The 16,450-nt window shown below is 44.3% G+C and overlaps 1 protein-coding gene across 6 annotated transcripts in view; it reads right to left on the minus strand.

Moving 5' to 3' along the window:
* The window catches only part of LOC110498370 (ral GTPase-activating protein subunit alpha-2), a 181,871-nt gene that overhangs the window by 106,524 nt on the left and 58,897 nt on the right, over nt 1-16,450 (minus strand). For all 6 annotated transcript variants that reach the window (XM_090211419.1, XM_090211421.1, XM_090211420.1 and 3 more), the window contains exons 4-7: nt 6,420-6,477; nt 2,946-2,989; nt 730-910; nt 145-260 (exon numbers count right to left, since the gene is read on the minus strand). In XM_090211419.1, coding sequence (XP_090067545.1) covers nt 145-260; nt 730-910; nt 2,946-2,989; nt 6,420-6,477 — 399 coding nt within the window. The remainder of the gene's footprint in view (nt 1-144; nt 261-729; nt 911-2,945; nt 2,990-6,419; nt 6,478-16,450) is intronic.

The raw sequence follows: 16,450 nt of genomic DNA on the forward strand, positions 1-16,450 counted from the left end.
AAGCTCTATACTGGATCCCTTACTTTGTTTTACAGTAAAGACCTCATTTAATTGGATCGTGCATTTTGAAAGAACTCGACCAGGGCCACATTCGGATTCAGCCAGTGCCGTCTAGATAGGACTGTTTTGTAGCTGGAGCCTCACCTGGACAACCATGAACTTGAGCAGGGTTTGGAGGATGTAGCAGGTCTGGTCATCTGCCAGCTTCTCCCCTGGCACAGCTGGCACCAGTGGGGTGATCTCCTCAGGCACCACCTTGGCTGTTGTGGGAAAGAGAGAGAGTGAGAGGGAAAGAGAGAGCAAGAGAGAGAGAGAGAGAGAGAGGGAGAGCAAGAGGGAAAGAGAGAGCAAGAGAGAGAGAGTGAGAGAGAGGAGAGAGAGGGAGAGCAAGAGGGAAAGAGAGAGAGCGAGAGAGAGGGAGAGAGACACACACTGATGAACACTATATTACTAATAACAAAACAGTTCTAAACTTTCTGAGGAGTGAGGACAACCTTCATCTCACCCCAGCAGCCTACTTCATGAAACAATCAGTGTAATTCCCCAGGACCCAGACAATTACAGTCAACAGTACCAGCTCAATTTGCACAACTTCCAGTTAGTACTGAAATAGGACTTGAAAACAAGCTGGGACACATTCAGCTGTAGCGGCAGGGGACCAGAATATGGAGGGGGGGGCGGGGGGCACTAAGGAGGTTTGAGTGTTTGTGTGACGTTGAGGGGTCTCACCATCGGAAGGGTTGGAGAAAGGGTTGTAGATGATGGTATCCAGGGTGCAGGGTCCTCTGGTGGAGGGCACGGCAGGGAAGCCTGGCACCAGGCAGGCGAAGATGAGGAACTGCTCCTCCGCACAGTTATTCTGCAGGGCCTGCAGCCACAGCAGGAACAGACGAATTCCCTCACATCTGATCTGCAAGCAGGAGGACAGGGGACATGTTACTATACACAGAACAGGATCATGGTCCTGAAACATAGTGAAACCCCAAAATTGCCCTCGCTAGAAGCCTGCGTTTCAGACATAAGGAAGTGGATGGCTGCAAACTTTCTACTTTTAAACTCGGACAAAACAGAGATGCTTGTTCTAGGTCCCAAAAAACAAAGATATTTTCTGTTGAATCTGACAATTAATGTTGATGGTTGTACAGTCGTCTCAAATAAAATTTAAGGACCTTGACGTTACTCTGGACCCTGATCTCTCTTTTGACGAACATATCAAGACTGTTTCAAGGACAGCTTTTTTCCATCTACGTAACATTGCAAAAATCAGAAACCTTCTGTCCAAAAATGATGCAGAAACATGAATCCATGCTTTTGTTACTTCTAGGTTAGATTACTGCAATGCTCTACTTTCCGGCTACCCGGATAAAGCACTAAATATACTTCAGTTAGTGCTAAATACGGCTGCTAGAATCCTGACTAGAATCAAAAAATGTGATCATATTACTCCAGTGCTAGCCTCCCTACACTGGCTTCCTGTTAAGGCAAGGGCTGATTTCAAGGTTTTACTGCTAACCTACAAAGCATTACATGGGCTTGCTCCTACCTATCTTTCTGATTTGGTCCTGCCGTACATACCTTGTGACGCTACGGTCACAAGACGTCGGCCTCCTAATTGTCCCTAAAATTTCTAAGCAAACAGCTGGAGGCAGGGCTTTCTCCTAAAGAGCTCAATTTTTATGGAATGGTCTGCCTACCCATGTGAGAGACACAGACTCGGTCTCAACCTTTAAGTCTTTATTGAAGACTCATCTCTTCAGTGGGTCATATGATTGAGTGTAGTCTGGCCCAGGAGTGTGAAGGTGAACGGAAAGGCTCTGGAGCAACGAACCGCCCTTGCTGTCTCTGCCTGGCCGTTTCCCCTCTCTCCACTGGGATTCTCTGCCTCTAACCCTATTACAGGGGCTGAGTCACTGGCTTACTGGTGCTCTTTCATGCCGTCCCTAGGAGGGGTGCGTCACTTGAGTGGGTTGAGTCACTGACGTGATCTTCCTGTCTGGGTTGGCGCCCCCCCTTGGGTTGTGGCGGAGATCTGTGTGGGCTATACTCAGTTTTGTCTCAGGATAATAAGTTGGTGGTTGAAGATATCCCTCTAGTGGTGTGGGAGCTGTGCTTTGGCAAAGTGGGTGGGGTTATATCCTTCCTGTTTGGCCCTGTCCGGGGGTATTATCGGATGGGGCCACAGTGTCTCCTGACCCCTCCTGTCTCAGCCTCCAGTATTTATGCTGCAGTAGTTTATGTGTCGGGGTCTAGGGTCAGTTTGTTATATCTGGAGTATTTCTCCTGTCTTATCCGGTGTCCTGTGTGAATTTAAGTATGCTCTCTCTAATTCTCTCTTTCTCTCGGAGGACCTGAGCCCTAGGACCATGCCTCAGGACTACCTGGCATGATGGCTCCTTGCTGTCCTCAGTCCACCTGTCAACTGTTCTGCCTGCGGCTATGGAATCCTGACCTGTTCACAGGACGTACTACCTGTCCCAGACCTGCTGTTTTCAACTCTCTAGAGACACTCTCAATGATCGGCTATGAAAAGCCAACTGACATTTACTCATTTGCTGCACTCTCGACAACTACTGTGATTGTTATTATTTGACCATGCTGGTCATTTATGAACATTTGAACATCTTGGCCAGGTTCTGTTATAATCTCCACCCGGCACAGCGAGAAGAGGACTGGCCACCCCTCATAGCCTGGTTCCTCTCTAGGTTTCTTCCTAGGTTTTGGCCTTTGTAGGGAGTTTTTCCTAGCCACCGTGCTTCTACACCTGCATTGCTTGCTGTTTGGGGTTTTAGGCTGTGTTTCTGTACAGCACTATGAGATAACAGCTGATGTACGAAGGGCTATATAAATAAATGTGATTTGATTTGATCAGACTGCTCCGTGTCCTTCACAGTCGTGTTGGCGAAAAATGTAAGGGTTTGTGTGAGAAAACTCACAACAATTCTTACCTTGAATGAGTTTCCAGTATGCAAAAGCTTTTTCAGAATAGAACCTGAAATGGAAAGCGTGCGAGTTTGAACAACAGAACAATCCTGACACCACAGAACAGATATATCTTCCAATGCTAGACATTGCTCTGCACATTGAACATATACATCGATGGGGCTGTAGTGGAGCGGGTCGAGAGATTAGACTTCCTCTGTGTCCACGTCACTAAGGCTCTATCAAGGTCCAGACACACACCAACACAGTCATGAAGAATGCACGACAACACCTAGTACCCTGCACAATGACTCAGTTCTGATACTTCCTGTATATAGCCATGTTATTACCTAGTACCCTGCACAACGACTCAGTACTGATACTTCCTGTATATAGCCATGTTATTACCTAGTACCCTGCACAATGACTCAGTTCTGATACTTCCTGTATATAGCCATGTTATTACCTAGTACCCTGCACAATGACTCAGTTCTGATACTTCCTGTATATAGCCATGTTATTACCTAGTACCCTGCACAATGACTCAGTACTGATACTTCCTGTATATAGCCATGTTATTACCTAGTACCCTGCACAATGACTCAGTACTGATACTTCCTGTATATAGCCATGTTATTACCTAGTACCCTGCACAATGACTCAGTACTGATACTTCCTGTATATAGCCATGTTATTACCTAGTACACTGCACAACAACTCAGTACTGATACTTCCTGTATATAGCCATGTTATTACCTAGTACCCTGCACAACGACTCAGTACTGATACCCCCTCTATGTAGCCATGTTATTACCTAGTACCCTGCACAATGACTCAGTACTGGTACTTCCTGTATATAGCCATGTTATTACCTAGTACCCTGCACAATGACTCAGTACTGGTACTTCCTGTATATAGCCATTTTATTACCTAGTACCCTGCACAACAACTAGTACTGGTACTTCCTGTATATTTTCATTTTATTACCTAGTACCCTGCACAATGACTCAGTACTGATACTCCCTGTATATAGCCATGTTATTACCTAGTACCCTGCACAATGACTCAGTACTGATACTTCCTGTATATAGCCATTTTATTACCTAGTACCCTGCACAACAACTAGTACTGGTACTTCCTGTATATTTTCATTTTATTACCTAGTACCCTGCACAATGACTCCGTACTGATACTCCCTGTATATAGCCATGTTATTACCTAGTACCCTGCACAATGACTCAGTACTGGTACTTCCTGTATATAGCCATGTTATTACCTAGTACCCTGCACAATGACTCAGTACTGATACTCCCTGTATATAGCCATGTTATTACCTAGTACCCTGCACAATGACTCAGTACTGATACTCCCTGTATATAGCCATGTTATTACCTAGTACCCTGCACAATGACTCAGTACTGATACTTCCTGTATATTATTTTGACTCGTTATTGTTATTCCTTTTTCACTGTGTATGTATTCCTCGTGTCACTATTTCTATTATTTATTTATAATCTTTAACTCTGCATTGTTGGTTAAGGACCCGTAAGTAAGCATTTCACTGTTGATCTACACCTGTTGTTTACGAAGCTGGTGACAAATACAATTAGATTTGAGCTACAGTTAACACAGAGAGAAGAAAGTCTGTCTGTTCCATCAATACATATTGACCTTGGGGGTGGTGATAAACCAGTCAGGGAGGAAAGGCTGCTCATTCCCCTGATGAAAATGAACATCAATTGCCTGGTGTGCATTTATGAAGCCAATCAGGTCTGTGGTAATCAAATGAGACAATACTCTGATTGCTAAATGCCTGGTTCGCCACTCATCAGGTTAAATCAATGACGCTCCCTGTGTTGGCTAAACGAAGAAAGAAAAAATTGCCATGAGAATGGAAATGAGAGGGAAGAAGAGAGAGAGAGAGAGAGAGAGAGAGAGAGAGAGAGAGAGAGGAAGATGGATCGAGATCAATTTTCCACCAGGTAATGGTCTGTGTAAATGCTTGTTTCACTAGTGGAGGGATCACTGAAACCACTGGGGCCTGTCTTCCTGTCTTACTGGATCTGACTGTAGGAGCTCCACAGCTCCTCTCTAATTCTCTAACCTCCTCTCTAATTATAAGCATTGTCATCTACCCACTTTGGGCAGTAGGGTCAATAGTAGGCAGTTGTCTAGGTGAGAGGTGACTCCTTAAAGCTGGAATCTAGGTGAAACTAGGTGAAACTGCCAGGTCCATTTGGAATATTTAAATCAAATCACATTTTTTTGTCACATGCTTGGTAAACAGATGTAGACTAACAGTGAAATGCTTACATAGGGGTCCTTCCCAACAATGCAGAGAGAAATAAACTAGAGAAATAACAGAAAAGTAAAACACGTAATAATAAATACACAGTGAGTAATGATAACTCAGCTACATACCCGGGGTACCAGTACTGAGTCTATGTGCAGGGGTACGAGGTAGGAAAAAGTGAATAGGCAACAGGATAAAATGCAGACGATCTGCAAAAATGCAGATCATCCAGGTAGCTATTTGGTTAACTATTCAGCAGTCTTATGGTTTGGGGTAGAAGCGGTTCAGGGTCCTGTTGGTTCCAGACCTGGTGCATCGGCACCGCTTGCCGTGCGGCAGCAGAGAGAACAGTCTATGACTTGGGTGGATGGAGTCTGACATTTTTTTCCTCAACAAAGAAGTTACTGCAAACAACAAATAAAAAATGTTCCTCAGACGTCATTGCACGCGCGATAGAACATCAGAATATGTTTTTTTGTGTGTTTTTTTTACCACACTGCTCACCTTCGCTTAGTCAGGAAAACAAAAACGCGAACAATGGCGCCTGGGGAAACCAGTGGTGCTGTTTCACCGTTCAAGCATTCTATTCAAACACGTACACAACCCAGGAGACCATCCCACAGAATAGCATCAGCTGAATTATGATGTGTGCAGCAAGCAGCAGGGGACTTTCCTAAAAGGGGGAGGGAAGGAGAGACAGGTTTTAGCTAGTGATTTGTGGACCGGGGAGCAGGACGCGTGTTTGGGGACTGCCGAGGGGGGGGTGAGCCTGCATATTTGGAGTAATAAGCCCCAGGGGTGATTGACTGTCTCACCGCTTTAGCTGCGAAACGACTGACAAACAGAAGATTATAATTGAGGTTATTGCTGGTTGCGAGGATCCTCCTGCTCGCGAGGATGAAACCGAACAAAGCATAATTCAATTACCAATTTGCATTTCAAATTAGAATCTCATTTGCATTTTTCATTTACTTCTCCTTCCACTCCTAATTATTTTCTTCTTACACGAGCCGTTTAAGCGTGGTTGTGCTGATAATCTGTGCTTCCGTGGTTTATTTTGGTGGTTGTAGCAGCAGGAGGGGAGAGAACAGGCTTTTGACTACTGTACCCATGCAGAAGAATGCAAACCTTAGCAGTGTAGGCCTATTCAAGCAGACTAAAGTACTGTAAGGACAAGCTTAGAAACAGCTGATGAAGTGGTACATACCTATACTGTGGAACTGCCATCGACTGTAGATTTTTTCTGGTAGAAGTTGCAGAATTTTCTGGAAAACATGAGAAATATAATGTAACTATTAGAAAAATCTCCAAACAAACTAATCACTTTTGGCAAAACAGTTACAGAGACAGAGCAGAGAAACCTGAACACAAAGGGAGAAAGGAAAGTAAACATTTACTCAATAAGCTTTAAACAACTCAATGAGGTGCTACTTTGATCCAAAACTGTGACAATTGTGCTAAGGGACAATGATGTACACACACCAAACGCATGGCCTTGTTGACAAGCTGCTCAGCCATACATCCTAAAAGCAGGCCAGAAGTAGAGCAGCCTTGTCAGTCAGTCAGTAGTCACTTCTCGCCTCCTCCTCCTGTGTACGTGTCTCTGGCCTGCTATAGGGATGGCCCTGGTGACACGGGGACAACGCTGGAAATGTCATCACCTTGCCAACCATAGATTAACAACTCAATTAGAGCATGCTGACCTTTCAGCAGGCTATCATTATTCCTCCACTGAGGGACAGGTTAACTTGGGGATGGATGGATGAGAGGAATGGGGAGAGAGAGGGATAAGAGATGACACCACTGTGGAATGCGCAGTGTGGCGGTCAGTCAGATAATGGCCTGTGCATTGTGGTTAATTGATGATCCACTTGGTTCACCACTCATTGCCCCTCATCATTGACCCAATAAGTCAAATACCATTTGCAATTTAGAGGTCTAAAGCCCAGTGCACGGTGCTCCTTTGAGAGAGAGATACAGAGAGAGCAACAGAAGAGAGACAGAGGAGAGAAAGATTAGAGCTGAGAGAAAAGAGAGACCTCTGAAGATGAAATCCTCACCAGCAGTAGCAACACATGTGAGCAGAATTTGCAGTGAGTCTTGAGAAAGGAAGAGTCCATACTTGCAGAGCGTGTCTCCACAGCCGGAGAGAGCGAGACCAGAGAGACCAGAGAATGGATCAGTGGCCAAGAGCAGAGCTGCCACACCACATTATGCTGCGACTTAGTGGCTTCCTCACATTTGTAGTACTACCCGCTCCTCTTTCTCCCTCTCCTCCTCCACTCTCAGTCTCTATACCTCTGTATGTCACCTCCACTCTCTGTAGGTCTCCTCCTCTCTCAGTCTCTATACCTCTGTATGTCACCTCCACTCTCTGTAGGTCTCCTCTCTCAGTCTCTATACCTCTGTATGTCACCTCCGCTCTCTGTATGTCTCCTCCTCTCTCTGTAAATCCCTCTCCATGATAGAAACAGAAATGTGACAGACAGCAATCACTTCTGGTGCCTGCCTGTGGGACTGTGTCCCTGTTTCCTGGTTGACTCCTCTCTGATTCCGAGCATGATGACACATCCTCCTCTCTATTGCACCTATTGATGCAGGTTGTAATAAGACATCCCCAGTTCCCAGCATGGACACACTCCTTGGAGCAGAGACTCCCCGCGGTGGTGGGAATGGCAGCTGCAACAATGGGACTATACTGGCTGATATGAAGCTCTGTCAGTCTTATGAAGAGGCTGAGCGGAGTTACACTACTCTAATCTGGAACTGTACTCCAGGCATAAATATGGGGCCTTACGGAAGGACGCCTCCAACTCCAACCACATTTACAGTTGAAGTCGGAAGTTGACATACACTTAGGTTGGAGTCATTAAAACTTGTTTTTCAATCACTCCACAAATTTCTTGTTATCAAACTATAGTTTTGGCAAGTCGGTTAGGACATCTACTTTGTGCATGACTTCCGACTTCAACTGTACATGATTCACACTTACACCATGCCCAAACCGTACGTCCTCAAATTGATTTTGTCCACCCACACCAAATGCGATCACAACACGCAGGTTGAAATATCAAAACAAACTCTGAACCAATTATATTAATTTGGGAACAGGTCAAAAAGCATTAAACATTTATGGCAATTTAGCTAGCTAGCTTGCAGTTGCTGATGCTAGCTATTTAGCTAGCTTGCTGTTGTTGGCTAATTTGTCCTGGGATATAAACGTTGAGTTGTTATTTTACCTGAAATGCACAAGGTCCTCTACTCCGACAATTAATCCACACATAAAACAGTCAACCGAATCGTTTCTAGTCATCTCTCCTCCTTCCAGGCTTTTTCTTCTTTGGACTTTATATGGCGTATGGCATCTAACTTTCATAATAAGGTGTATTACTACAACTGACTGACCGACCCCAGTTCATCTTTCAATCACCCACGTGGGTATAACCAATGAGGAGATGGAACGTGGGTATCTGCTTCTATAAACCAATGAGGAGATGTGAGAGGCAGGACTTGCACCGCGTTCAGCGTCATAAATAGAACTGACTTCTATTTTAGCGCTTGGCAACGTAGATGCTCGTTGGCTCGCGCGGACAGTGTTGGGTGCAATGATTTAATAACTTGTATGTGTAAATCTATTTTTGCGACCGGAGCGGTGTGTCCTGCATGTTAGGTTTCCAGCCACAGGGTGAACCTGACACTTCTACCAGAGGTGGCCCACAAGGGCTTTCCAGCATTCACAGACACCCTTAGGAGAACATTGCAGACTATGTTTTTTGTCATTGTGCCACTGATTGAAGCTTAATTTGACACAACAATGAGAAAGCGAGAGAGCGATTTTTGTAGGGCAGTCAGTCACAGCGGAGTTTATGATTGAACGGCATTGCAGGCATTCCAACATAACAGCCCAGAGAGCACCAGCAGGTGACTAGAGTGCAAATCAAAGTTTACATAAGTATTCATTACATTTACATAAGTATTCGGACCATTTAGTCTGTACTTTGTTGAAGCACCTTTGGCAGCATGACGCTACAAGCTTGGGACACCTGTATTTGGAGAGTTTCTACGATTCTTCTCTGCAGATGCTCTCAAGCTCTGTCCAGTTGAATGGGGAGCGTTGCTGCACAGCTACTTTCAGGTCTCTAAAGAGATGTTCGATTGGGTTCAAGTCCAGGCTCTGGCTGGGCCACTCAAGGACATTTAGAGACTTGTCCCGAAGCCACTCTTGCATTGTCTTGGCTGTGTGCTTAGGGTCGTTCTCTTGTTGGAAGGTGAACCATCGACCTAGTCTGAGGTCCTGAGCGCTCTGAAGCAGATTTTCATCAAGGATCTCTTCTATCCTTTGCTCCGTTCATCTTGTCTCGATCCTGACTAGTCTCCCAGTCACTGCCGCTGAAAAACATCCCACAGCATGATTCTGCCACCACCATGCTTCACCATAGGGATGGTGCCAGGTTTCCTCCAGACATGATGCTTGGCATTCAGGCCAAAGAGTTCAAAGAGTTCAATCTTGGTTTCATCAGAGCAGAGAATCTTGTTTCTCATGGTCTAAGAGCCTTTTGGCAAACTCCAAGCGGGCTGTCGTGCACATTTACTGAGGAGTGACTTTCGCCTGGCCACTCTACCATATAAAGGTCTGATTGGTGGAGTGCTGCATAGATGGTTGTCCTTCTGGAAGGTTCTCCCATCTCCACAGAGGAACTCTAGAGCCCTATCAGAGGAACTATCGGGTTCTTGGTCACCTTCTCCTCCGATTACTCAGTTTGGCCGGGCGGCCAGCTCTGGAAATAGTCTTGGTGGTTCCAAACTTCTTCCATTTAAGAATGAGGGAGTCCACTGTGTTCTTGGGGGCCTTCAATGCTGCAGAAATTTGTTGGTACCCTTCCCCAGATCTGTGCCTCGACACAATCCTGTCTCGGAGCTCTACGGACAATTCCTTCAACCTTATGGCTTGGCTTTCACTCTGACATGCACTGTCAACTGTGGGATCTTACATAGACCAGTGTGTGTCTTTCCAACTCATGTCCAATCAATTGAATTTACCACATGTGGACTCCAATCAAGTTGTAGAAACATCAAGGATGATCAATGGAAACAGGATGCACCTGAGCTCAATTTCGAGTCTCATAGCAAAGGTTCTGAATACTTATGCAAATGATGAATATCTGTTTGTTTAAAAAAATATATATTATAAATTACGAAACATTTCTAAAACCTGTTTTCACATTGTCATTATTATTATTGTGTGTAGATTGCTGAGGAGTTAATTTATTTAATCCATTTCAGAATAAAGCTGTAATTTATCAAAATGTGGAAAAAGTCAAGGGGTTTGAATATGTTCCCAAGGCACTGTAGCCTACAGCTTATCAAATAGTAGTCTGGATTTAGGCCCACTGGTTAGCCTAAGTAGCCAAACAAAGGCATTTTTTTAAATATTTTTTTTATCTACATTCGGTTTTAACAAGTTTATTAGACGTGCAATCTAGCACAGACTGTATTATAGAGACATTCAAGAAATGTGTTAATTCTACTCTCTAACCAGTAGCTGGCAGCAACACAATACACTGCAGCTCCTCCTCAAGCTAATGATTACCAATCTGATCAGATTCACATAGGCCATTTCTCTTTACTCCAAGTTAAAGGCAAACTAAACTGAATTCACTGAACCTTACATTTCATAGAACATCTTAAAAATAATCCAGTGACTGTTGCCCAACAGGTACATTTGGACAAAAATAGCAACCTGTAAAATGCATGCCTAAGCCTTCCTCTATACAGCAATGGATCACAGGAAAATGTAGGCCTAGTCTACACTGCCAACCTACATAGTAAGTAGAGTAGGCCTAAATTTACTGGAACGAATTGCAAAAATCACTGAAGCTGGAGTCTTATATCTCCCTCTCTAACTTTAAGCATCAGATGTCAGAGCAGCTTACCGACCACTATAACTGTACACAGCCACAGCTATCTGTAAATAGCACAACCAACTACCTCATCCCCATATTATTAATGACCCTTTTGCACCCCGGTATCTCTACTTGCACATCATCTGCACATCTGTCACTCCAGTGTTAATGCTAAATTGTAATTATTTTGCCTCTATGGCCTATTTATTGCTTTAGCTCCCTACTCTTCTACATTTGCAAACACTGTACATTGATTTTTCTATTGTGTTCTTGACTGTACGTTTGTTTATGTGTACCTCTGTGTTGTTGTTGTTTTTGTCGCACTGCTTTGCTTTTTCTTGGCCAGGTCTCAGTTGTAAATGAGAACTTGTTCTCAACTGGCCTACCTGGTTAAATAATAAAATAGTATAACATTTAATCCAAACACCCGTCAATCCTAATCCAAACAGGAGAGGACGAAAATGCATAACGTATCGACAGTACATGCATGGTCATTATCCTGAAGCATGTTGTAGATATCAAGCTAATAAAAAGCTTTAAGCTCTTCTACCTTTGATGTGCACCAAGGGGGAGAGGAGGCCATTAGCCCAGAGACAGAGACCGAGTAGAGGTACTGATGGGCAGCCATGATACAGGTTGATATTATTTTATTCATGACCTACTTGGACAATTTACATACCCAGTACTTTAATGGTCTGGCTCTGCACGGAACAATTAAACTGTCATCAATCCCAGACAATCGTGCTGTAAGACTAACCCAGTAAATAATGAGAGCTGTGTAAGCCAAGCCAAGCACTGTCCTGTCCCCTCCCCTCCACTGTATTCTGGACTGGGGCTTTCCCAGTATGGACAGCAGAGCAGACCTAAGCTCAGAGTGCTGAGTCGGGGGCTGGATGACAGATGGCTGGGTCAGAATCAGGTCGCAGCCAAGGGACTCAGACTGGGGCAGTAGACACACACAGCTCTAAAAAGGTTCCCTGGTTCACAGCCTGTCCCATAACCTCTAACCTGGTCACATAACCACATTCAGTCTCATAACCTCTAACCTGGTCACATAACCTCTAACCTCCTCACAGAACCACAGCCAGTCCCATAACCCATAGGACAGCCTAAATCCATTCCTGACTCAATCTCTCTCTGGAAAAAACTAGGGCCTGTAGGACCTGCCTTGTTGATAGCGCTGTTAAGGCAGAGCACGTGAACTACTGCAACGACCTCGTCATTAACTGATCAGCCCGCTCGTAGACTAAGGGCAGATACTGTGTAGTCAGTGTGTACCTATTCTAACGTATGTAGTGTCGGCTGCAGTGGCCTGGCCAAAGCCTGCTCCCTCTTGGCAGTGAGGGCAAAGTGAGGAGGTCATGTGGAGAACAGGTCGAGGCTGGGAGAAAGCAGGCATTATGTTCACTGCCCATCTGGGTGTAAAGGCAGGCGAGTGTTTTATGGGAGGCAGGCAGGGTTTATCAAGTTGAACAAGTGGTATTCACAGCATGTCTTAGCAAACATGCAGCTTGTCCTCTGCTTTTATGTCTGGCTGTGGAATCTCCTCTGATGATTTGACCCATGCCAAATCTTTCTAGTTTCCTGAGGGGGAATAGGTTTTGTCGTGCCCTCTTCACAATTGTCTTGGTGTGTTTGGACCATTCTAGTTTGTTGTTGATGTGGACACTAAGGAACTTGAAGCCCTCAACCTGCTCCAATACAGCCTCGTTGATGAGAATGGGGGTGTGCTCGGCCCTCCTTTTCCTGTAGTCCAGAATCATCTCCTTAGTCTTGGTTACGTTGAGGGATAGGTTGTAATTCTGGCACCACACGGCCAGGTCTCTGACCTCCTCCTCCTGTTCCTTTTGTCCAGGTGGGAAAGGGCAGTGTGGAGTGCAATAGAGATTGCATCATCTGTGGATCTGTTTGGGTGGTATGCAAATTGGAGTGGGTCTAGGGTTTCTGGGATAATGGTGTTGATGTGAGCCATTACCAACCTTTCAAAGTACTTCATGGCTATGGACGTGAGTGCAACGGGTCTGTAGTCATTTAGGCAGGTTGCCCTTGCGTTCTTGGGCACAGGGACTATGGTGGTCTGCTTGAAACATGTTGCTATTACAGACTCAATCAGGGACATGTTGAAAATGTTAGTGAAGACACCTGCCAGTTGGTCAGCACATGCCCGGAGCACACGTCCTGGTAATCCGTCTGGCCCCGCAGCCTTGTGTATGTTGACCTGTTTAAAGGTCTTACTCACGTCGGCTAGCGTGATCACACAGTCGTCCGGAACAGCTGAGGCTCTCATGCATGCCTCAGTGTTGCTTGCCTCGAAGCGAGCATAGAAGTGATTTAGCTCGTCTGGTAGGCTCGTGTCACTGGGCAGCTCGCAGCTGTGCTTCCCTTTGTAGTCTGTAATAGTTTGCAAGCCCTGCCACATAAGACGAGTGTCGGAGCCGGTGTAGTATGATTCAATCTTAGCCCTGTATTGACGCTTTGCCTTTTTGATGGTTCGTCGCAGGGCATAGCAGGATTTCTTGTAAGCTTCCGGTTTAGAGTCCCACACCTTGAATGTGGCAGCTCTCCCCTTTAGCTCAGTGTGAATGTTGCCTGTAATCCATAACACACCGAAGACACGTCAACCAGGCACAGACATGGTTTGATGGAGAGGGAGCCTGTAGCCTAGTTTCTCATCGTTTCTTGGAGAGCCGAGACAATTGGAGCTAGTAGCTTTCTACTTTTAGTGAGGAACCTGAAGTCTTACAGGAATTAATTCCTAAAGTGGGATATTGAAGTCAGAGAGATTCTTTATTCTTAGCCCGTCTGTCAAACAGCATTAAAGTGTGTCACAAGCATGGTGTATTCAATAATGGCTTCGTCCCTGCAGCCATCCAGTCACACACAGCTCTGTGCTGTCTGGGGCTGCTGCTTATTTTATGGTTGATTGATTAGCGTAAGTCAAACTAATGATATGGATTTGCCACTGGAAATAGGGCCATTGCAGCACATGATGTCATCATACAAATGTATACAAATTTAAGTATGTGAGTACAAAGACACTGCACAGAATCAACAACAGGCACATTCCTTCCCTTGAGAACAGAAGAAAACGAACCTGTGCACACCTTTTAAGTTTAGTTTATTAATTTGAACATTTAAAAAAACAAGCACACATAAAACTTGAAAAAGCCATACATGCACATTAATAAAATCAGAGGATAACACACAATAAAGTCTGGGACTTATTTCTATTGTGGTCCTCTTGAGACAAGATGACTAAACAGGATGGAACACAGTATGGCAGTGAAATAATAAAACCAACACAGAGAAGAAGAACATCTATCTCATCATTCCAGTTACATCATAGAGGTTATTCATAGGTGCACAGAAGACATCAAACATATGTTTACTTTATGTTTAAAGCTGTCCAGAGAGGACATTGTTTTTATAGGCAGAGGCAACTCATTCCATTCCGAGGCTCCAGTATACAAGAAAGTACCTTTCCCAGCATTACTCCTGAACCTATATAAGCACACATCAGCAACACCTGATCTGGTGCTGTGATTGTGTGCATCCCTAACACGAAGAAAGTAATCACTTAGATATCTGGGTGCAGGACTATAAATACTCCTGTAAACCAAACCTAGTCTAATCTGGGACACCCTACCCTCAACAGGCCAGTTTAGTTCCTGAAAGCAGCTCCTGCCTATGTGAGTATGCAGACTCACCTTCAATACTACCACGATCAGCTTATTCTAGGCTATCTGGAGCTTCCGCTTCATCAGTTTAGATAAGTCCCCAAACCAGGAAGTACTAGCATAGTCAAAATGGCATTGAATGAGGGCAGTAGCTAGCACTTTCATGGAGTCCTTATCAAGCAGCTTTGACTTTCTAGACAAAAACTTAGTCCTGTCATTAACCTTCCCTAGCACCTTATTGGCCATGCTCACACCTCCCAAGCTTCCATCAAGGATACATCCCAAGTAGCTGACAGAGGTTTTAGTAGTCAGCACCTCACCCCCCTAACTCCACTATGATTTCAGACGACCTACACAATTTAGGTCTGGATCCAAAAATAATTGCTTCAGTTTTCCATAAGTGCAGAGATAGCAAATGGCTTGGAGATAATAAGCTAATGTTAGTAAGCTCTGTGCTAAGTATGCTCTCCAACAGTTTTACTTTTGTGAGACACCAGAAGTGTAGAGTCATCCGCATAAAGAAAAAGACAGCAAGAACAACAATCTTTCATATCATTAATATAACATAAAAACAGCAGAGGCCCAAGCACGCCCCCCTGCAGAATGCCACTGGTTGCCACTCATTGGTTTTGCCTGAGACAGTGAACCATTAACGTCAACTACTTGCTCCCTTCCTGATAAATAGGACTTTACCCAGCCTAGAGGGATACTGCTTAACCCCAGTGCCTCCAGTTTGGAGATTAGGAGACCGTGGTTAACTGTATCAAAGGCCTTCGGTAGGTCAAGCAGTACCATTCCACGCAGATTTCCCTTATCTCTTTCCTGTTGAAGTCAGTCAAGTCAAGTAGACATGAATCAGTGGAGTAGGTTTTTCTAAAACCCGACTGAAAATCGTACATTAGACCCTGTTTGTTAACATATTCATACATTTGCTCATGTACAATTATCTCCAGGATCTTTGGTGTTACACAAAGGATAGATACAGGCCTATAATTCCCAGGGTCACACTTTATCACCTTCTTATACAGAGGTATAACTTTAGCTTGTTTCATGTCCCTGGGAAAGGTGCCTTGTTCAAGAGAGAGATTAACGATATGCGCAATACAAGGGCCAATTTGCTCAGCAGAATCTAAAAGAAACCTTGCAGAAATATTATCCAGGCCTGTGGCTGGATAAACTCTGCCAGCATACTGACTACTTTGGCCGTTGCTGCCTTTGCAAAAGAAAAAGAGTTTGAACCCCTAACTCTACATAATACTTCTTGACTTGGTTGCTTCCATACAAACCAGAACTGGTGGGCAGCTTGCTAACCAGCTTGCTGGCAACAGAAGTAAAAAAAAAAATTGAATTAATTTGCAACCTCTGCTTTTTCATATACCATCTCTCCCTCAGCCCAATACTGTTTAGTTTGTTTTTGATGGTACTACTACAGCCTAGTTCCTTAAATGATTTCCAAAGCTTTTTAGGGTCATTTTTGTTCTCAATTATTTTCTGCTTCATTTCTGTGATGTTTATATTGAACAAAATCAGGCTGCTCTTTAGAGAGTTCTTACATTTTTTAAAGGCCTTATTCCTTGCTTGGATAGATTCTAGAATCTCATGATTAAATCAAGTTCTAGATCTCTGCTTTACCCTGACCAGTCTAATGGGAGACATCA

The sequence above is a fragment of the Oncorhynchus mykiss genome, chromosome 19 (genome assembly GCF_057628025.1).
Source record: "Oncorhynchus mykiss isolate SJ-2025 chromosome 19, ASM5762802v1, whole genome shotgun sequence".
Lineage (NCBI taxonomy): Eukaryota > Metazoa > Chordata > Actinopteri > Salmoniformes > Salmonidae > Oncorhynchus > Oncorhynchus mykiss.